The 19,069-nt window shown below is 46.2% G+C and overlaps 1 protein-coding gene across 1 annotated transcript in view; it reads left to right on the forward strand.

Annotated features, from left to right (window-relative positions):
* LOC138297008 (calpain-13-like) overlaps positions 1 to 19,069 on the forward strand; it is a 511,734-nt gene that overhangs the window by 157,458 nt on the left and 335,207 nt on the right. Inside the window, exon 7 of the mRNA XM_069236526.1 lies at positions 17,859 to 17,900. Coding sequence (XP_069092627.1) covers positions 17,859 to 17,900 — 42 coding nt within the window. The remainder of the gene's footprint in view (positions 1 to 17,858; positions 17,901 to 19,069) is intronic.

Consider the following 19,069-nt stretch of genomic DNA (forward strand, 5'->3'; position numbering starts at 1 on the left):
AAAGGAGTTGAACCAGTTAAGGTCCCAGTCAAGCCAAAAGCAATTTTTCCCCCGATTCCTAAATACCACATGACACAATGGAAGGGATTGCACCCATAATTGCAGAGTTTGTAAACCAAGGAGTTTTGAAAGAAGTGTTGAGCAGTCCATGTAATCTTCTGATAATGGGATTGCAAAAGCCCTGAGCGAAATATCAAAATGTTCAGGATTTGAGGAAGGTGAATGACATTGTGATTAAATGTTGTCCCGCAGTGCCAAGCCTAGCAGTGATTTATTTCAGATCCCATGCAATGCTGAATGGTTTACCATAATAGACCTGTCACAAGCATTCTTTTCCATCCCTCTTCATGAGGACAGTCAATTTCTTTTCTGTTTGAAATTTTTGGATCAAGTCTACTGTTGGTGTAGAGTTCCGGAAGGATTTTCAGAATCACCTTCCATTTTCAATCAGATCTTGAAAAAGAACCTGGAGTCATTGGAGATGCCTTTCCAATCGACATTAGTACAGTACATTGATGATTTGTTGATTGCATCAAAGACGAGGGAAGCATGCAAGTGTGATACCATTACATTGCTGAATCATTTAAGGGAAGAATAGTCATAAAGGCCCTCATTACAACCCTGGTGGTGGGTGATAAAGTGGCGGTAATACCACCAACAGGCTGGAGGTAAGTACTGCCAAATTAAGACCTTGGCAGTGATATCTCTGATAGACAGCCAATGTACCACACCGACCTCCAGGGCGGAAACAACAATCACCACGGTGGAAGGCAAAGTACAGCCCACCATATTAAGACAATGAAAACCGCCACCCTTTCTGGGGTGGTACCAACGACATCAAAAGCCTGGCGGAAACAGAGCACAAAAGTCAAAGGACTCACCATTGTACACACAGGGAAGAACCACGCCGCCATGGAACCCGAACTTCAAGTTTTTCCGATGATCTTCTACCTCATGCTCCACCCAGAATACCAATGCCAGCGAAGACGACGACGGTGAGTACAGCAGCCTAGCACACACGGGAGGGCACCACACACATCCGACACACACACACACCATACACACAGCCATATGCATAACAAAAACAATTTGACCATGAAAATCTGCAGAATAATGCCAAGTCAACAGGAATATACGAAAATGTTTGTAATCAGTCCAACAATAAATTCAACAATCCAATTTACACATTAAACAGATCTGTACAAATGTATAAAAAAGGGACACTGCCCAGTCCATAGTTCACAGGGCCCACATGGCCACAGGGCAAAGTCCAAGGCCCCACTCGAATTCTGCACCAATCTGGAGAGAACACTGCAGGGGCATCAGTTGGCAAATAGCCAGGCACCTCGGGGGGGGGCACCTCAGCCGGATACGGAAACAAGCCCACTGGTTCTGGAGGGGGCAACATGCCCTGTGCCTGGTCCTGGGGAGTGCAAGGCTACAGTCTCTCGAGTAGGTGACTTGCCCACTGGTTCTGGAGGGGGCAACATGACCTGTACTTGTTCCTGGGGAGTGCAAGGCTATAGTCTCTCAAGTGGGTAATTTGCCCACTGGTTCTGGAGGGGGCAACATGCCCTGTGCTTGGTCCTGGTGAGTGCAAGGCTACAGTCTCTTGAGTGGGTGACTTGCTGGAGCTGGAGGGGGCAGGCCACGCTGCAGCCCTTGGAGGCTGAACTATATGGCGTCCACCGGTGATGATGGCTGCACTGTGGTGGTGGTTGTGGGAGGCTCTGGCTCAGCTCCTGCACCCTCCGATGGCTGCACTGTGGTGGTTGTTGTGGAGGCTCCTGCTCAGCCCGTGACTCTACAAATGGCTATACTGTGGTGGTTGTTGTGGGAGGCTCCTGCTCAGCCCCTGCACTCTCTGATGGCTGCACAACCACGGCTGGTGGTGGGGGCTCTGTGACAGCTGCTGGTGGTGGCAGTGCATGGCTGTCACCGTCTGCTGGCATAGATTGCCTCCTCTCCATCTGCTCATTCATTGGGGGTCCCTTACCCTTCCTGTCACTGGTAGATGGCCTCTTCCCCCCACTGCCTGCTGGTGCAGTCTCCTTCCCCTTCGCTGCAGCTGCTACAGGCTCCTTCTTCTTTTTTGCAGCTGGTGCAGGCTCCTTCCCCTTTTTTGCAGCTGGTGCAGGCTCCTTCCCCTTTATTGCAGCTGATGCAGGCTCCTTCCCCTTTATTGCAGTTGGTGCAGACTCCTTCCCCTTCTTTGCAGCTGGTGCAGGCTCCTTCCCCTTTTCTGCAGCTGCTGCAGTCTCCTTCCCCTTTTTTGCAGCTGGTGCAGGTTCCTTCCCCTTCAGTATTGTTGGCCTGGAATCCTTTCCACTATGAGTAGGTGGTGCTACCACTGGCCCAGCAGAATGTTTGGCTGAGGTTCTTGGCTGGGTCTTTTCTACTCTGCCCATACATGCAGGACGGGGGTGGAGGAAAAGCTTTTTAGGGACAATGGGGTGGGAAGAGGGAGGAGTAATGGGAGTGGAGGATGAGGGAGTGGTTCTTAGGTGTTTGTCTGCTGGATTTGGGTGCAGGTGCATGGACTGTGTGCTGTTGTGAGGTGGATGGTGGTTGGGTGTCTGAGTGCTTGTGTTTGTGTAGTTTAGGAGGTGGCAGACACTGTGGTAGAGGACACAGGGGACGTGTGCATGGATGTTGTGGAGGTTTCTGCTAGTGAGGTGTGTGTTCTGCTTGGTGTGGGGATGATGCTGGTAGTGGATGATGATGTAGTGCATGCAGGTGTGAGTGTGGACGTAACTGGGTGGGATGTGGAGGAGGAAGGGAGACAGTGGAAATACTGGATGTTGTGTCTGCAAATTAATGGTGTTTGCGTGAGTGCCTGTGGGATGAAGTGTGGTGCTTGTGTTTGCCTGGTATACACTTGGGTGTTGTCTTGTGTGCATGCTCGTCTGCCTGTGTGCTTGGGGTTGGGGAAAATGGAACTGGGAAGTGGTAGTTGGAGGGCGTACGGTAGAAACAGGGACAATGACTGCCATCAGAGAGGAGGCTAGAGCCTGAATCCATCTCTGTTGGGCTGCCAATCCACAGTGAATGCCCTCCAGGAATGCATTAGGTTGCAGCATCTGGGCTGTCAGCCCCTGGATAGCATTCACAATAGTTGTTTGCCATACAGAGATGGATTTCAGGAGGTCAATAGCCTCCTCACTCAGGGCAGCAGGACTCACTGGGGTAGGGCCTGAGGTGCCTGGTGTGAAGGAGATGCCCACCCTCCTGGGTGAGTGGGCACGGGCAACTTGCTGAGGAGGTATCAGAGTCATTATGGTTCCCTCCAGTCTCCTCCATGGTGCTTCTCTCACCCTCCGTCCCACTGGTGCCTCAGCGTCAGTGGCCTCCAGGGTCATGTAGGATGCAGCTCCCTCTGTCGCCAGTGCCTCTACTCCTCCGCCAGATGATGCTAATGCACATAAGGACGGGATGACAAAACAAGAAAGGAGGGGAGAGAGACAAAGGATGCACTGGGTCAATGACTACACCAACACTACCGTTGGTGTACACAGCACCCTCACACACAGGGAACAGGCCTACGCACTATACATGGCACTACTAGTGAAATGGCTACTCAACAAGGAATGAGGAGGGGTACTCACCACTAACTGCAGCACAGCTGGGACCCACACAGCCCTGCCCAGTAGTGAATACTAACAAGCTAGGTAAGCAGTATTTCACAATCAAACCCTTAGCTACCAGAGGACCTACACTGCTATGTCTGACCTGGCCCAGGGGCACCCACTGACACACTACCACCACCCGGCTACCACCCCTCCAGCTGTGAGTATCAATGATAGCCACAGTACTCACACCCTTGTGGCTGCTGTGATGCCCTCCAATCCCCCTCCAGCTCAGGGTAGGCCACTGCCAGTATGCGGGCCATCAGGGGGCTCATGGTCTGATGGGCACCCCTTCCTCTTTAGAAGGCCATCCCCAGCTGGGCCTCCGCGGTCCTCCGCGGTCCTCCGTGTCCAGCGTCTCAGGTCCTCCCACTGTTTGTGACAGTGGGTGCTCCGCCTGCCATAGACCCCCAGAGTCCGCACCTCCTTGGTGATGGCTCGCCATATCCATTTCTTCTGGTTGGCACTGACCTGAATGGGAAAAAGTGAGAAAAGGGGGGACATGATGTAGATGATACCAATACAGCAGGTAGCGTTGGCGACACACAACATACACGGACCATGCACACTGCCAATGTCCCACACATATCATGTGCATGCTGCACACCTGATCAGTCATGGCATGTCAAGGTGCACACACATACATCGTCAATCACCACCCAACATGTCGGACAAAGGAGGTTGTACTGACCTGTTACCCTGGAGCACCGTACAAATGCTCATACAGGGGTAGGACCCCTTTCACCAGTTTCTCTAGCTCCTCCATTGAGAAGGCTGAGGCCCTTCCCCCTGCAGTGCGTGCCACTGTTGCTCCAAGATACAGGACAAAGCAGCACTCAAAGTGGAGGTCTGTCCTTCCTGAATGCCAGGAGTCAAGTGAGCTGGCCCACACAAAATGGAGGTTACGACCACAGCGGTCATGACCGTCACCGCCGGTGATGAACGTCATGGGTCCCAGTCTCCCATAGATATCGAAGTTAACTAATGTGGATTTGCACGGTGGTTCAGACCGCCCTCGGCCATGACGACTTCTGCCGGTGGTACGAGGGCACTTCCAGCTGTCCAGTGCATGCTGGACACACAGATGCCATATTAGTCTGTGACATTACTGTCCATTGTTAGCGTAACTAGCTGCATGTCGTCACAAATACATACTTTAGCTCAGACATGGTGGATATTGACACATGTGCATGTCTGGTGAAATTACCACACTTGTCATAACATTTGTCAGCATATATGATCAGTATAGAGAAACACATGGAAGGTGTAAGTGTACATGTCCTGTATACGTCCATTCCCACAGGAATTATGTGCCATCGTCTGGTTAGTAATGGAGGGTGGAGCAATGTGTATTTCCACAACATGGCAGGCAACTTTCAGGACTAAAACCTAATGACTGTTGTGTGTCATACTTGGTAGCCTACATTGTGAGAGGTTCACAGATTGTTGTTTGTGTCCCCACACAGATATCACCACATTGGAGTGATGAGGAATGCACCAGTTTACCGGCCACTCGTAGATCTTGAAACTATGGGAGTTCACCACATCATCATGACCTATCGACTTAACCGTTTGTGCATCAAGAAACTTGTCGCCCAGTTGAAGCCAGACCTCCTGCTGGGTTTGAGCAGTCCCCATGCCATTCCTCCAACAGTTCAGGTATTGTCAGTCTTGCTTTTCCTGGCGAGTGGCAGTGGGACTGGCTGCAGGGTTTTCACAGCCCAGGTTCAGTAAGGTGTTGCAGGATGTGCTGGATGCCCTTTTAAAGCATGTGCACAGGTACACTAGGTTTCCACTACCTCCAGAATGTCCCACTGTAAAAGCAGTCTTCTAAAACATCTCAAATGTCCCACATGTAATTGGGGCCATTGATGGGACTCACATTGCCTTGGTACCTCCATGGATCAATGAACAGGTCTACAGAAACTGGAAGAGTACCTATTTGCTCAATGTACAAGTGATGTTTCTTGCAGATGAATACATTACACATGTGAACGTTAAATTCCCTGGTTCAGTACATGATTCCTAAATCCTGAGGAACAGCAGTTTCCCTGGAGTGATGTCACAGCTACAGGGAGAAAGGGCATGGCTCCTAGGTATGTGTACTGCTCTCCATGTTAGATGTTTTTACCCCTCATAACACAGTCAGCACTCTGCCTAGCAATGTTACCTATGGCGTGTTCCCTGCTCCACACAGGTGACTCCGGATACCCCAGCCTGCCTTGGCTCCATGACACCTGTGAGACATCCAACTACATTAGGGGAGAACAGGTACAATGAGGCACATGGCCAGACGAGGCGTGTGACTGAGTGGACTTTTTGTCTTTTTAAAGCTGAATTTAGTTTTCTTCATGTGTCTGGTGGTGCCCTACAGTACAAACCAGGGAAAGTCTGCAAGATCATTGTTGCATACTGCATGTTCCATAATGTGGCCCTCAGAAGGCACATCCCACTCTTGGAGGAGGGGGACATTAATGCTGGAGCAGTGTTTGTTGCCGGTGACTCTGATGCTGAGGGGGAGGCTGACGAGGATGAGGTACATGACAACAGGACTGACATGATTTGTCACTACTTTCATTGATGTACAGCTATGTCTGCATTGCATATCATCTACACATGGGAGATGTATAGCTAAAGCCAATCTGTAGCTAGCATTTGCATGCATCAAGGTATGCATGGATACCAGAGCCTTACATATTGGTTAACAACATTCAAGGGTAGGTGACTTACCACGAGAGGTAGTAGAAATGCACAGCTGCTAAGTACATGTGTAGAATGCACAGCTGCTAAGTACATGTGTAGAATGCTGGTGTCATTGTGGTACAGCCTTATAGTGGTACTAAAAGGTTTATGGTTCTCACTCTGCCTGTGTGGGGAAATGTTAGGGGGACTTATCAGTCATGTCCTGCTGCGTGGGCATGTCATGCTGCATTGTCATCTGCTGTGTGGCAAGTACCTGTTCCTGACTACTCAGGAAGGAGTAGAATATAAAATGTTACCTTTGTTACAACTTTCCTGTCCCACACATGTGTGTGTACCTATGCAGGCCCTTACATATGGTATATCATAGCTGCTGGGACACTCATCATGTGTTTGTGTTCAACTGCTATTGATGCATGACTGTGGATTACATTCCTTACAACATTGTACCTCATTCCATTTATTTTTCCTTCTTCAGGTGACATCTCTCTTTGCAATCTGCTTGCTGATTTGCCTGTTGGCATAGTTGACAGTGGATATTACAACAATATGGATGTACTTTCACACCTGCTGGAGTATCCCACTACATCTGTAACTTTGACATTATTGTTGTGTAGCATGTGTATTCTTTTGTTGTTCTGTTACAAAATTGCCAATACATACAATGAAGAGACATGCACCATGACTTGTTATTATTGGTGTTTATTAGGTGTTGACTATCACAGTCCAGAGGAGTGGGGCAATGCTCTAGGTGATGATCAGAGTGGTTGGTACAGCTGTTTAGTTCACAGGTCCTGTATCCATTTGCCTCAGAATGATGTGACCTTTGTATTGGACAGCCAACAGTGGTACATAAGGGTGACAGTTCAAAAGGGGGATCACTCCCTGGTGGGGGGATTGGTCTTGGCCTGAGGTCCTGCAGGATGTCAGGATGGGTGACCTCTTTTGTGGGTTCCTCAGCTGCAGGTGTAGGGGTGCTGGTGGCCTGTGGGTTTTCCTGCTCTGCCTCCATTCCAGTAGCAGGTGCTGATCTTGAGGGCAATTGTGTTGACTGTCTACTGGATGTGGCCTGCTGTTGGGTGGAGGATATCCAAAGGATATTGTTCAATTCCTTGAACTCCCCTAGTATGGAGACCATGGTGGCAGTGAGTGCTGCCACTGCTGCATGGCCTCCTGGTGAAATTCCCCCTGCAGCCTCTGGTTGTCCTGCAAGGTGGTGAGTATGTGGCCCATCTTGTCCTGTGTTTGCTGGTAGGCTCCCAGGACTCTTGAGACGGTCTCCTGGCCAGTCGTGTCCTGTACCTGCCTCGTCCTTTGGCCTACGATTGGCCTCCCACTGGCCCTTGCCCCCTGTGCCTGTGCCCCTGGTGCAATGTGCCCCCTCTGACTGACACCAGGACCGTCTTTGTCTTAGGTTTGCACCGTTGACTCCTGCCCCTGTCCTGTGGGGCACACTGATGATTGATGTGACCTTGGGACATGGATGGGAAGGTGGGGTCTGCTGTGCACTGGCTGCCACAGGGGAGGTGGTTTGAGTTTTGGGCAGGGTGAGGCTGATGGTGGTGAACTGACCACTCATGCCTGATGGGCCAGGTTCGTCATCCGAATCCAGACTTCCAGGGGAGTCCTCCCCTACTGGACCTGCTTCCAGGCCTGGGCTTACTGTCACTGGGCTCCTCTACTATGTCAGTACTTGACAGACCTGTGGCATGAGAGGTATTGTGTCAGCTGATGGTATTGTAGCAGTGACACACATGGTTGTATGACATCATTAACTGTATTTGCAAGGAATACCATCAGTGGAAAGTTGCTATGGCCTTATTTTGGTGTACATATAACATTTGTCTTGCTACTGTCATTTCCATGTACTGATGTACATTCCTACTACTTAATGGTGATGGGGAGTGACATGGTTTAACATGCAATTGCAGAGATGTGATTTGGATGTAGCAGTCATTCAATGGTAGGGAGTGTTGTATTGTGGTAGTTGTGGTACTTACTACTGTGTGAGGCATACATGTTCTAGGTAGGTCTGTGAAGGAATGGTGTCAATGGGGAGTTGTGGCATGCAAGGGTGGGTATGGGGTCCATGGTGGTTTTGTGCAGGTTAGGGTGGTTTGAGGGGTTGAGAGGGTGGTGGGGGTACATGCTGTGCACAGGGACATGTTGGCCAGAGAGTACAGTAGACTTACCAGTGTCCAGTCCAGTAGCTATTCCCGTCAGCCCTTCCGGATGTAGTATGGCCAGGACCATCTCCTCCCACAGTGCCATTTCTGGGGGAGGTGGTGTGGGTACTCCACCAGTCCTCATGCCGGCTATTTGGAGCCTGGAAGCCATGGCCCGTACCTTCCCACTGAGGATGTTCCACCTCTTCCTTATGTCCTCCCTTGTGCGTGGATAGTTCCCCACTGCATTCACCCTATTGACTATCCTCTGCCATAAGTCGTTCTTCCGAGCTATGGAAGTCTGCTGGACTTGTGCTCCAAACAGCTGCGACTCCAAATTGACCATTTCTTCCACCATTACCCTGAGCTCATTTTCTGTGAATTTTGTTTTTTTTGTGGTGCCATGGTGGTTGTGTTGTGGGTGGGGATGTATGGTGTGCAGTGATTCTGGGTGTGCTGTTTGTAGTTGTGAATTTGTGTAGTGGCATGTGCGTGTGCTCTGTGGTGTTTGTGGGCAGTGGTATGTTGTGTGATGCATGCTCAGTATGATGGCGCCTGTGGTATCTAGGTGCAGTGCCTCCTTTCAGTGTGCTCTTCTCTTGCTCTTTCACAGTTTCTAGTTGCAAAGGGTTCTCGGTAAGTTTGGGGGGGTCAATCAATCAATCAGGAATTTGTAAAGCGCACTACTCACCCGTGAGGGTCTCAAGCTGCTGAGGCGGTGATCGGGGAGAAAGGGTGGGTGCTGCTACTGCTCGAACAGCCAGGTCTTGAGAAGTTTCCTGAAGGTAAGGAGGTCTTTGGTCTGGTGCAGGGTTGTTTTGTAGTGCTGTGGACAGGTGTGTGTATGTTTCTCAGGTGTTGGTGTTATCCAATGTGGTGCAGTGTTAATGCTGTGGTCGATATTTGTTCCTGTGGCGGTTTTGGCCGCCAATGGACTTCCGCTGTGTTGGGATCCGTGATGCTCATTTGTGACTCATAATTTGGCAGGCGGTATATTCTCGGCGTCACGGTGGTGGTGGTGCAGCCGCCTCCTTCACACCGTCGTTTGAGCCAATGGTGTAGTTTCTTCGGTCTAATTTTGGCAGTGTTGTGTAGGTTGCTCGCAATGCGTGGTCTACACTCCGCCATTGCTGGTGGTGTTTCGGCATCCGTTTGTACGGCGGTCTTCAGTAATGACCCCCAAACTCAGAATGACCACCAAAGTATCTTTATTTTTGCTGAACTGAGTGTTTTCTTTCATGTGTGTAAGTGTGTGTGACTACAGTGGTGTTGCCTGAGCTTTGCATGTCTCCTAGATAAGCCTTGGACGTTGATCCACAGCTACCTCTATGGAGACTGGCTTCTAGACACTGCCTACACTTCACTAAGAGGGGATACCTGGACCTGGTATAAGGTGTAAGTACCTTAGGTACCCAGCACACAACAGGCCAGCTTCTTACAATGGTATAATCTGTTTGCCATCTTTGCTAGTTGTTTGCATGGATTGATATAACTTTATGTTTTATTTTAAGGGCTGGCTGCTTACGTTATGTCTCAAAATGCCCCCCCCCCAAAAAAAATTAAGAGAAACATTATTAGACCACATGAACACATACAGTAATTTAAAGTGAACACATATGTATGGGAAGGTGGTCATGAGCGCTCACATTAAATGCCACCTGCTGGAGACCAAGGCCCAGAATTCTACTTTTTGCCCCATAACTGCTCAAACGCAGTTTTGCAGCAAAAAGTATAGCGCCGGCATGCACCATTCTACAGCGCCAGCCGGGCACCATATTAAAGGAATGGTGCAAGCCAGCACTAAATTGGACTAGTGTCTTAAAATAAAGATGCCAGCTGGGTGGCGGTGGCGGTAGGGAAGGAGGGGGTTGTGCATCAACAAATTACACCAGGGGCACCAAGTTAGGGCCCGATGGCAAAAAATGTTTTTTTAAATACATTACCCTACTTACCTGGGATGGGGTCCCCCATCCTTTGGTGTCCCTTTGGTGGGGTTGGGGGTGTTCCTGGGGCTTCAGGGGGGCACCTGTGGACCCATTCCATGGTGTGTAATCATAGAAATGGATCCACAGGTCCCTTAACACCTGGTCTGACCCGGGCGTTTAATAATGGTGCAAAGCTTGCTTTGCACCATTATTTAGCCCCCCTACCGCTTGTGCGTCATTTTAGCACAGGGGATAAATATGGGGCTATGGGGATAGCATAATTGTTTAGATGGGAACACCTAACTTGCATCTCATTGATGCAAGTTAGGTGCACACATCTGAAAAATGGTGCAAACACCTATATTTTGACACTAGATGTGTCTAACATCAAAATATAAATATGGAGTTAGGTTTGCGCCGAATTTACGTTAAAAAAATGTATGCAAATTCGGTGCAAATAGAGTATAAGTATGCCCACAAGTCAGATAGAAAGGCCGCAAGACAGGACAACAACTGTGAAGAAAGTAGAGCTTGAAAAATGCATTCGTAAAAAAGACAGGGAGGCTGAAACTTACATCGCTAGCAAGAGAGACCGAAACAGACAACCAGAGAGACAGCCTTGGCACTTAAACAGGAAAGAATCCGGGTCAAGAGCCCAGAGGTTGAGACTATAAGAGACAGCAAGATAAACTAGGATAGTTCAATATACAGTGAACGAGAGGAGAGAGAGAGAAGGGCGTGCAAACTTGTCATGTCTGTAGGCATGCCTGTCAGCAGACACATTGATTACTCACTCCGTCATACTTGACCTTCACCTTCTTGCTCTCCCATACCCCCAATGCCAGGAGCTTTCACTTCCTCCTTCCGGCCACTATGCACTCATGTCCTAACAATTGACATAGATTTCAAATTATTCAATTTTGTATTCATTTGTAAACAGTCAGGAAATATTTGTTCTGTTACAAAATAAGACACTTCCAACAAATTGCAGATATCTAGAAGATTGGTGCATAACGTTAGGTGAATAATTGTCCATAATAGTGAAAGCAGTGAAAGAAACCGGTCGCCCAATTGTTAAGGTGTCATTCTATACAATCATGGACTATCCAAATACGGAAACAAATTACCTCATTGTGAATTAAACAGGACATTCATCAAAAAGTTCTTCTGAGATCACAGGGGTCCTTACATGGTAAAATAGAAGTCAAGTTGTTCCAGAACCAAAGTCATGCCATGTTGAACCCTCTATTTTTTTGGCAGAGAAAATTAGACTATCTCAAATGCCTCTACAATAACTGCAGTCCATCGCCTGAGTGTATTCATATGTGGATTTTCAACTTCACTTGCCAAATTTGACAAATAATGCATCAGTCTTAAGAGTGTTTGAAGTCTTCTCCACATAACAACCATTGCTCAATGAACATCCAGACTGTGCAGTTTGACATCTTCCTATGATTTCAGATTATGCGCCAAAACTGAAAGAAATAATACTTGCTCAACATGGGACTTTGTGTACATTTTGGGTGAGATAAAAGAACAGTATAATCACCTCTTTAACCTCAAAAATTCAAATAGTTCATGATTTAACAAAACACTAAGCTCCAACAAATCTAAAGGAATTGTGGACATAAATTCAGGTAGAGTCTTGAACATATCTTAACATAATATATGCAAGGGGGTCGTTCCCTCATTAACGGGGCCACATAAATGTGCATTGGAATCTAAAAGATTCCACTGCACCATTTCATTTTTTGTGCCATTTTTAACGCCTGCACAGAGCAGGCGTTAAAAGGAGGCACACCATTATTTATAATGAGCCTCCATGTACTTTGCAGGATTAGCACCAACAGTTTTGGCACTAATCCTGCACAGTACAACAATAGCATAAAAAATGTTGATGCTATTGTCCCTAACCTGCACCAAGGTGCGCCATATGTTTAATACAGCGCACACATGGTGGTGTTAGAGGGGGCGCAAGAAAAGTAGCGCTGCATATGATGCAGCAACACTTTTTTCTTAAATTTAGCCTCATATTTGTCCATCAGCTCATCGGGCAACTCTCAACATTGACAGGAACCAACGTCATAACAGTTATTATTAATGATGTAAATGGTTGATGGATGGCTCAGTCAAACATGACCATGGCCTGCCAAACTTTTACAACATATTACGTTTTTAAAAACAATTTCCCAATTCAGGAATTTATTTCATTTGTTTTTTGAAAAAGTAAAACTAATGGCCCCTACCCTACAGGAGTCGTCTTCCATGGTGTTGGTGGTCATTGTGTTTTATATATTGCAGTCAACTCTAAATCAGGCATATGGTGTTATAGGTGAACCTTTGATTGCCCATACTTCGTTGAGTTGTTGGAGAAGTATGTCAGCAGCATATGCCTAAGCTGGCTCTGTCGCTGACATATTTAGGGTCTACCTGCCTATAAATCGGGGGGGGCAGCTGTTCAGAGTACCCTCTCTGCCAAACTCTAAACCGCCCCGTTTATCTTTACTGAAATTAAATGTACCTCTTTTAAACATAGAAAAGAGTGCCTGACTCAGTACATGTTAAAGCTGCAACAGAAAGTAAACATTGGAGGAGAGGTTAAAGCCAGAAGTCCAGGGCAACAAATTCAAAAAGTCAGGAAAACCTTTTAGTGGAGCAGTTTTGTATTCTTGCATACCCATGTTCGAATAATGACACTCACTCAAGAGTAAGGACTTGGATAAGGAAGGCAGTGGAGATCTCAACGAATACCCTTGGCTTGTGGAGTTTCCTGAATTTTCTACTTTAATACTTTAGTACTTTGTTATTAACTCATTGGCATTGAAATGTATGTGCTCTTTTCCTATCAGCTAACTTTGAAACAGTGTTTTTTATGACTTTCAAACTGGATGTATGTTGGCTAACTTTCTATTCTCTTTAAAGTGAACACAAGTACCTATTTATAAAGACTTGGCAATGATGTTCAATAATAACTTTATCCTCATGGAATGTTATAGAACGTTGTGGATCTAGTATAACAAAGCACAATTCCGGAGGGTATTCCCGGTCTCATCAGGAATATAGCTCACATTCAGCATATTTTATCATTTCCTTATGCAAGATACATATGTAGGTATGAGAAAAGTGTGTGTAACTCTTACCATGTTCCACTACTCCACCAGCTTCTGTAATGCCTTCTATACTTCCAAAATGTGTTATGTTTAGAATGTTCCTGATTTGTTCTTCCTAACGAATCAGTTTGAGTTCTGGTGGTGGTCCTCACATTCCTGTTTTCCGAGACTGTGGGGGTTATTCTAACTTTGGAGGAGTGTTAATCCGTCCCAAAAGTGACGGTAAAGTGACGGATATACCACCAGCCGTATTACGAGTTCCATAGGATATAATGGACTCGTAATACGGCTGGTGGTAAATCCGTCACTTTTCCGTCACTTTTGGGACGGATTAACACCTCCTCCAAAGTTAGAATAACCCCCTGTATCTGTTAGCTTTTAGGATTCTGTGCGCTGTTAATCAGAGCTAAATTGCTAGTGCTCTCTTCTTTAAACATTGTGAAATTGGCACAAGTAATTTACTCGTGAGTCCCTACTACAGTATTACTATCTGTAGCTAGGTCCTAGTGGGACTGTAGCACTGATTGCAGCCTGGGTGTGCAGTTTTAAACTGCCAATTTGACCTTGCAAAATAAACATTGCAGTGCTGGTAGTCAAAAACTCAATTTTTTGCAATGGCAAGACCTACCACTCCCATGGACTAACATTGGGCTACCTAATTACATTTAATAAGCGACATCTTTTGATTGGGAGTAGGTATGAAAGTCATGTTTGGTGTCTGAGGAATTCTAATTTAAAATCTTTACTGGTAAAGTTGAATTTTAAGTCACAATTCTGAAACTGCCACATTTAGAGTAGCCATTTTCTTTCCCAACCATTGGTCCCTGCAGCCTGGATCACATGACTAGGTCTAAGTGCCAGTTGGGCTTTGTGTTTTCTTCCCAGACAGTATCACAATAGAGGGTTTGGGTGCTGGCAGAATGGGTCATCTCTAGCAAGATGGGGGTAAGCTGTCATCTACCACACTTGAACTTCAAAGGCACTGGCCCAGCTGACATGCACATTCACACTAGCCTACTGTACCCATAGACAGACTAGAACCAGGGCAGGGAGGCAGTAAATTTTAAGCAGCTCTGTAGGGGGAACTCCTGAAGCTTCTCGTACTTCAAAGTGGCCACCAGGTATACAAAGAGGTCTCTCAGACCCTCTCTTCAGTACACTCCGGGACCTGTGCATACTACAGAAGAAGGGCCTCCTGCTGCTTGAGGCCTGCCCTGCTTGCTGAGAAGGAAGATTAGACCTGCTTCCTCCATTCCAAGCTGAGTGACTCCAAGGGTCAGCTGGCTGTTCTAAGCAGCAGGGACATAACAAACTGTAGAGGCCTCACCGCAACTGCCTAGCTGACCTGCTGCACTGCCTTGACATGCAACTGGACCTGCCTAAGCCTTCTGGCCTGTGCTGGAGAAAGTTCTTGATGCCCAGGTGGTGCATCCCTAGGTCCTGAGCTTTTGGCTGAGAACTCCTACTGGCCTAAGTGAATCCGGTGTGAAGCCCAGCAAACCCTCTCTATATAGCTGCAAGCTTAATCTGAACCAGCACAAGTAATGCAAAGCCTTACCACACAGCTGTGAGCCACATCTGAATTGATGTTGAGCGATGTAACACCCAGCAAAGCCTTGCTGTATAGCTGCCAGCTTCATCACAACTAACACAGCATGACACAACTCGACACATGACCTCGTATTGCAGTCCTGAGAGCTCCTCATCAGCTCCTCATAAGGTACAATTAGCAAGTCATGTTTGGTACTGTGCCTGGCCTATGCCTCATCACTCTCAGCCTGAATTTCAGATTTTTTCCCATTTGAGTGCGACAGATACTTACCATTTGCACTTTGCACCTTTGGCAATACTTTGAGCTAGCTCTTAAAATTGCACAATTCTAGTTCTACTGATTGAACGTTTGTTGTTTTAATTTCAAATAAATTATTAAAATGTTCTCTTTTTCTAAATTTGGATGAGATTTTTCTTTTGTGGTGTTTTCCCTTTAGTAATGTTTGAGTACTACAGAAATACATTACATATTGCCTCTAAGTTAAGCCTGACTGCTTTTTTGCCAATTCATCAGAAGGTTAAGCACAGGTTAATTTAGTGACTCTTTGTGGCTCACCCTGATGAGGATTGTGACTGTTGCTTGTGTACAGTTTCATTCCACCTCAGCCAAAAACCCATATTCTCATATCAGTGTTTAGAAAGCAAATGTCTCACTCAACATTTAAGGTCTGGAAACCGTTTTTACAGTGGTCCACTAACTAGGAGAATAAAGAAACTGAATTAACTTGTGTGTAATCAACTGCCAGATTCTGCTTCTCACCTTGTGTGAGAAATGAGGTTACTGGTTGCCTGGAGTGTGAGCCCTGGTCAAGCAGCAACGACAATCCTTGTCAGGGAAAGGCACAAGCAATCCCCAAATTAGCATGCACCTATCCCCCTGGTAGCTTGCCACAGAGCAGTCAGGCTTAACTTAGAGGCAATGTGTAAAGTATTTATGCTACACTTTAAACAGTGAAAAGGTCACACAAAAAGATCCCACAATGAGTTAGAAAAAGACCTAAACTATAAAAATCCAATCAGTAGAACCGGAGATATGAATTTTTAACTTTGAACTTTTAAAGAATCTAGTGACAATAGTTCAGAAAAGCACAAAGTGCCAACTCAGGATGGGTGGTTGTGCTGGACTGGTTCAAAGTCACAAATTCAGGCACATCACAATGGAGCACAGGTCAGATAAGTCCCCAGATCGGTCTTACTGAAGTGTACCTCATCATGTTTGTGCCATGAGCCCCGTTCGGGTTGAAGAGGGCTGCAAGGAGCAAGGAGAGAGTAGCAGGAGGCTGATGCCGAAGTGCGAGGAGCAGATGTTGCTGGAGCTTCGAGTTGGCAGTCCCTTTGAGTAGTCTATGCAGTAGTGTGAAGAGTTGGGCTGACAGAGCTTTGCTTCGCTCTGATTTGCAGTGTGAGCAATGATGTCTCAGTGCGAACAGGCATCTTTCTGAAGAGCCCAAAAGATTGATCTCACTGCCCGTGACCGACACCGAGGGTCCAAGACGTGAAAGGCATCATGTGGCGATCAGGACCTCAACACAGCCAGGTCCAGAGGCTGGTGTAGCATGTTGGGGAGCCTTTAATGTCCCTGAGGCTCTAATCAAGAGGGCAGCAGGCGAGCCCTTGGAATCACTTTTGAGTCCTGGGACCTAGATGAAGTTGCAAGTCCAGTTCTTCTTCTGCGGACAAGAGGGCAGCAGGCAACAGGTCATCACAGTTGGGCAGCAGTTCCTTCAGAGCAGCAGTCCAGCAGATCGGCAGTCCTTTCAGCAGCACAGGAGTCCTTCCTCCTGGCAGAGTATCTACAGGTCCAGAAGTGTACTGAAGAGTTGATGTCTGAGGTCCAGTTTTTATACCCAGTTGTGCCTTTGAAGTGAGGGGGAAGCTTCTAGAGGTTCAGATTTGAAGTCCCCAGGCATCCTGCCTTCCTTGTTCTGGCTCCAGACTAACTACAGTGGGTATGAAAACCCTTTGTGTGGAGACAGGACACAACCTATTTAAATGTCAGTGAGGCTGGGCCGGGCTCCTCTATCCCATCCTACCAGTGATGGCCCATGTCCATTCAGTCACACCCAATATCCCCAATGTGTGTGACTGTCTAGGAGTAATACAAAAAAGCCCAACTGCCAATAACATCCAGTCATGTGACCCAAAGACAGGCTACAGGCACAAAACGGACAAGACAAAACACTACCTTTCTAAAAGTGGCTTTTTCAAAACTGTAACTTAAAATCTGACTTCACTGTAAATTAGGATTTTAAATTAGGATTCCAGAGACACCAATCATGATCTGGTGACCTATTCCTATTTCCACAGTCTCTCGGAAGCCATGATGGATGACTTATAGTTTATTTTCAGTTGATAGCTGTTTGTTTGTGGGGATTAGTTTGGAATGTAAGTACAAAGATGGCACCCACAAAGGCATAGCAGAAAGAAAAGTTGAAAAAAGATTGTTTCTCTCAATGCAAACACACACTCTTCTGTATGTATATGCGTATGTAGGTGTATGGTATTTCTATAGTGCAAACCTAGCCAAAAAACAACTTGTTATGAAGACCCAGGAAAGAGAACAGGGTTACAGCACATCAGTGACAGAGCAGTTCCCCATCCATCTGGAAAACATCTTGCTCATGAAACTATATGCATTTTATTGTAAGTTAGCTACTTGCACAAAGATACACTATAATACTTTGAAATTGTTTCACCTTTCAATGTAGCTTGAACTCGTATGGATAAGATGGCTAAAATTAATTTTATTTTTAAAAATGTATATCTGTCACTCTTTTGCAGACTTTACCTAATGACAGCCGAAGAATGAGTGCCCCTAACACAGTAAGTATTCTAATCTTGTCTCCTTTCCTTTCAGCCATACTCATTCTGCTCTCTGTCTACTGAACTAAAGAATTCATGAGAGTCATGATGGCCTTATTGAGTGTTTTAGAAACAAAAAAGACAAAGGGATATGCTAGTGCATAGCATATTATTGCAGCTTTTACATATAGAACCACATTTTTAAAAATCCAATCTTATCATTAAAATTATTTTTCAGTAGATTTTTATGAATAAATCGAAGGTTTGTAAAATGTGTGTATTTTTTAATGTATTCTTGGTTCTATGTTTTTATGTCTAGTGTTGAGGTTTTGAGGTTCAGATTGCAATAATTAATTAGGCTGATATCTCCAGCTTGCAGTAGTGATTCACTGGATGTTCACAGAAGTACACAAGCATTTGCAATGTAATAGGTCTTGCATTTCCTTGAGTTAGAGCTATTGATGTTTTAAACGCATAACTGGACTTTTCTTGCCACATAAACTGATCAACACTGCTGCATAATTTGGTGCTCTCCGCTACATAATTCCAGTGGCCCTGCAAATACCTGTCACTCCCATTTACCTTCTTCTTTTCCGTGCAGCAAAAAATGAAATATTGCCATTATTTATTATATGTATATTATTATTTTGGGGTCCCCCAATCTAGTAGGGGGACCCAGAGATGATTCAGACCGAAAGAGGACATCAGCTGATTGTTGTGATGGTGGTCCCATTGGCCTAGGACCACCACACGGTGAGTTATGAGCAAGAATGTTTTGTAAAAGGAATGCCCCACAAAGCATTATGGGCAAGTTTCCGAGTGCAGTGAATATTGTAGTATCTTGACTCTAATGCTCAGAACAACCGCTACAGGGCACCACAATAAAAATAGCATTTGTAAGAAACATGGTCATGTAACCATATAGTCTAGGGAGCATAACCACGTGAAAACAGAATGGCAGAACTTAATGCAATCATAAAGGCATCTCTTTTTACACATGGTGCAGTTACTTTTATGGTACTCCTGTTACTATTAGTTTATAGGCTTTTTCCAACATTCAAGCTGTGGGTGTCCTAGAGGTGGGATGGATGCCCACAGGTTAAGAATGGGAAAGAATCAGGATGTATGTATCGTCTGATCAGCTTCTGTCTCACCTATGCTTGGCAGCGTCTGTGAATGTGATCTTACAC

The sequence above is a fragment of the Pleurodeles waltl genome, chromosome 5 (assembly GCF_031143425.1).
Source record: "Pleurodeles waltl isolate 20211129_DDA chromosome 5, aPleWal1.hap1.20221129, whole genome shotgun sequence".
NCBI classification, from domain to species: domain Eukaryota; kingdom Metazoa; phylum Chordata; class Amphibia; order Caudata; family Salamandridae; genus Pleurodeles; species Pleurodeles waltl.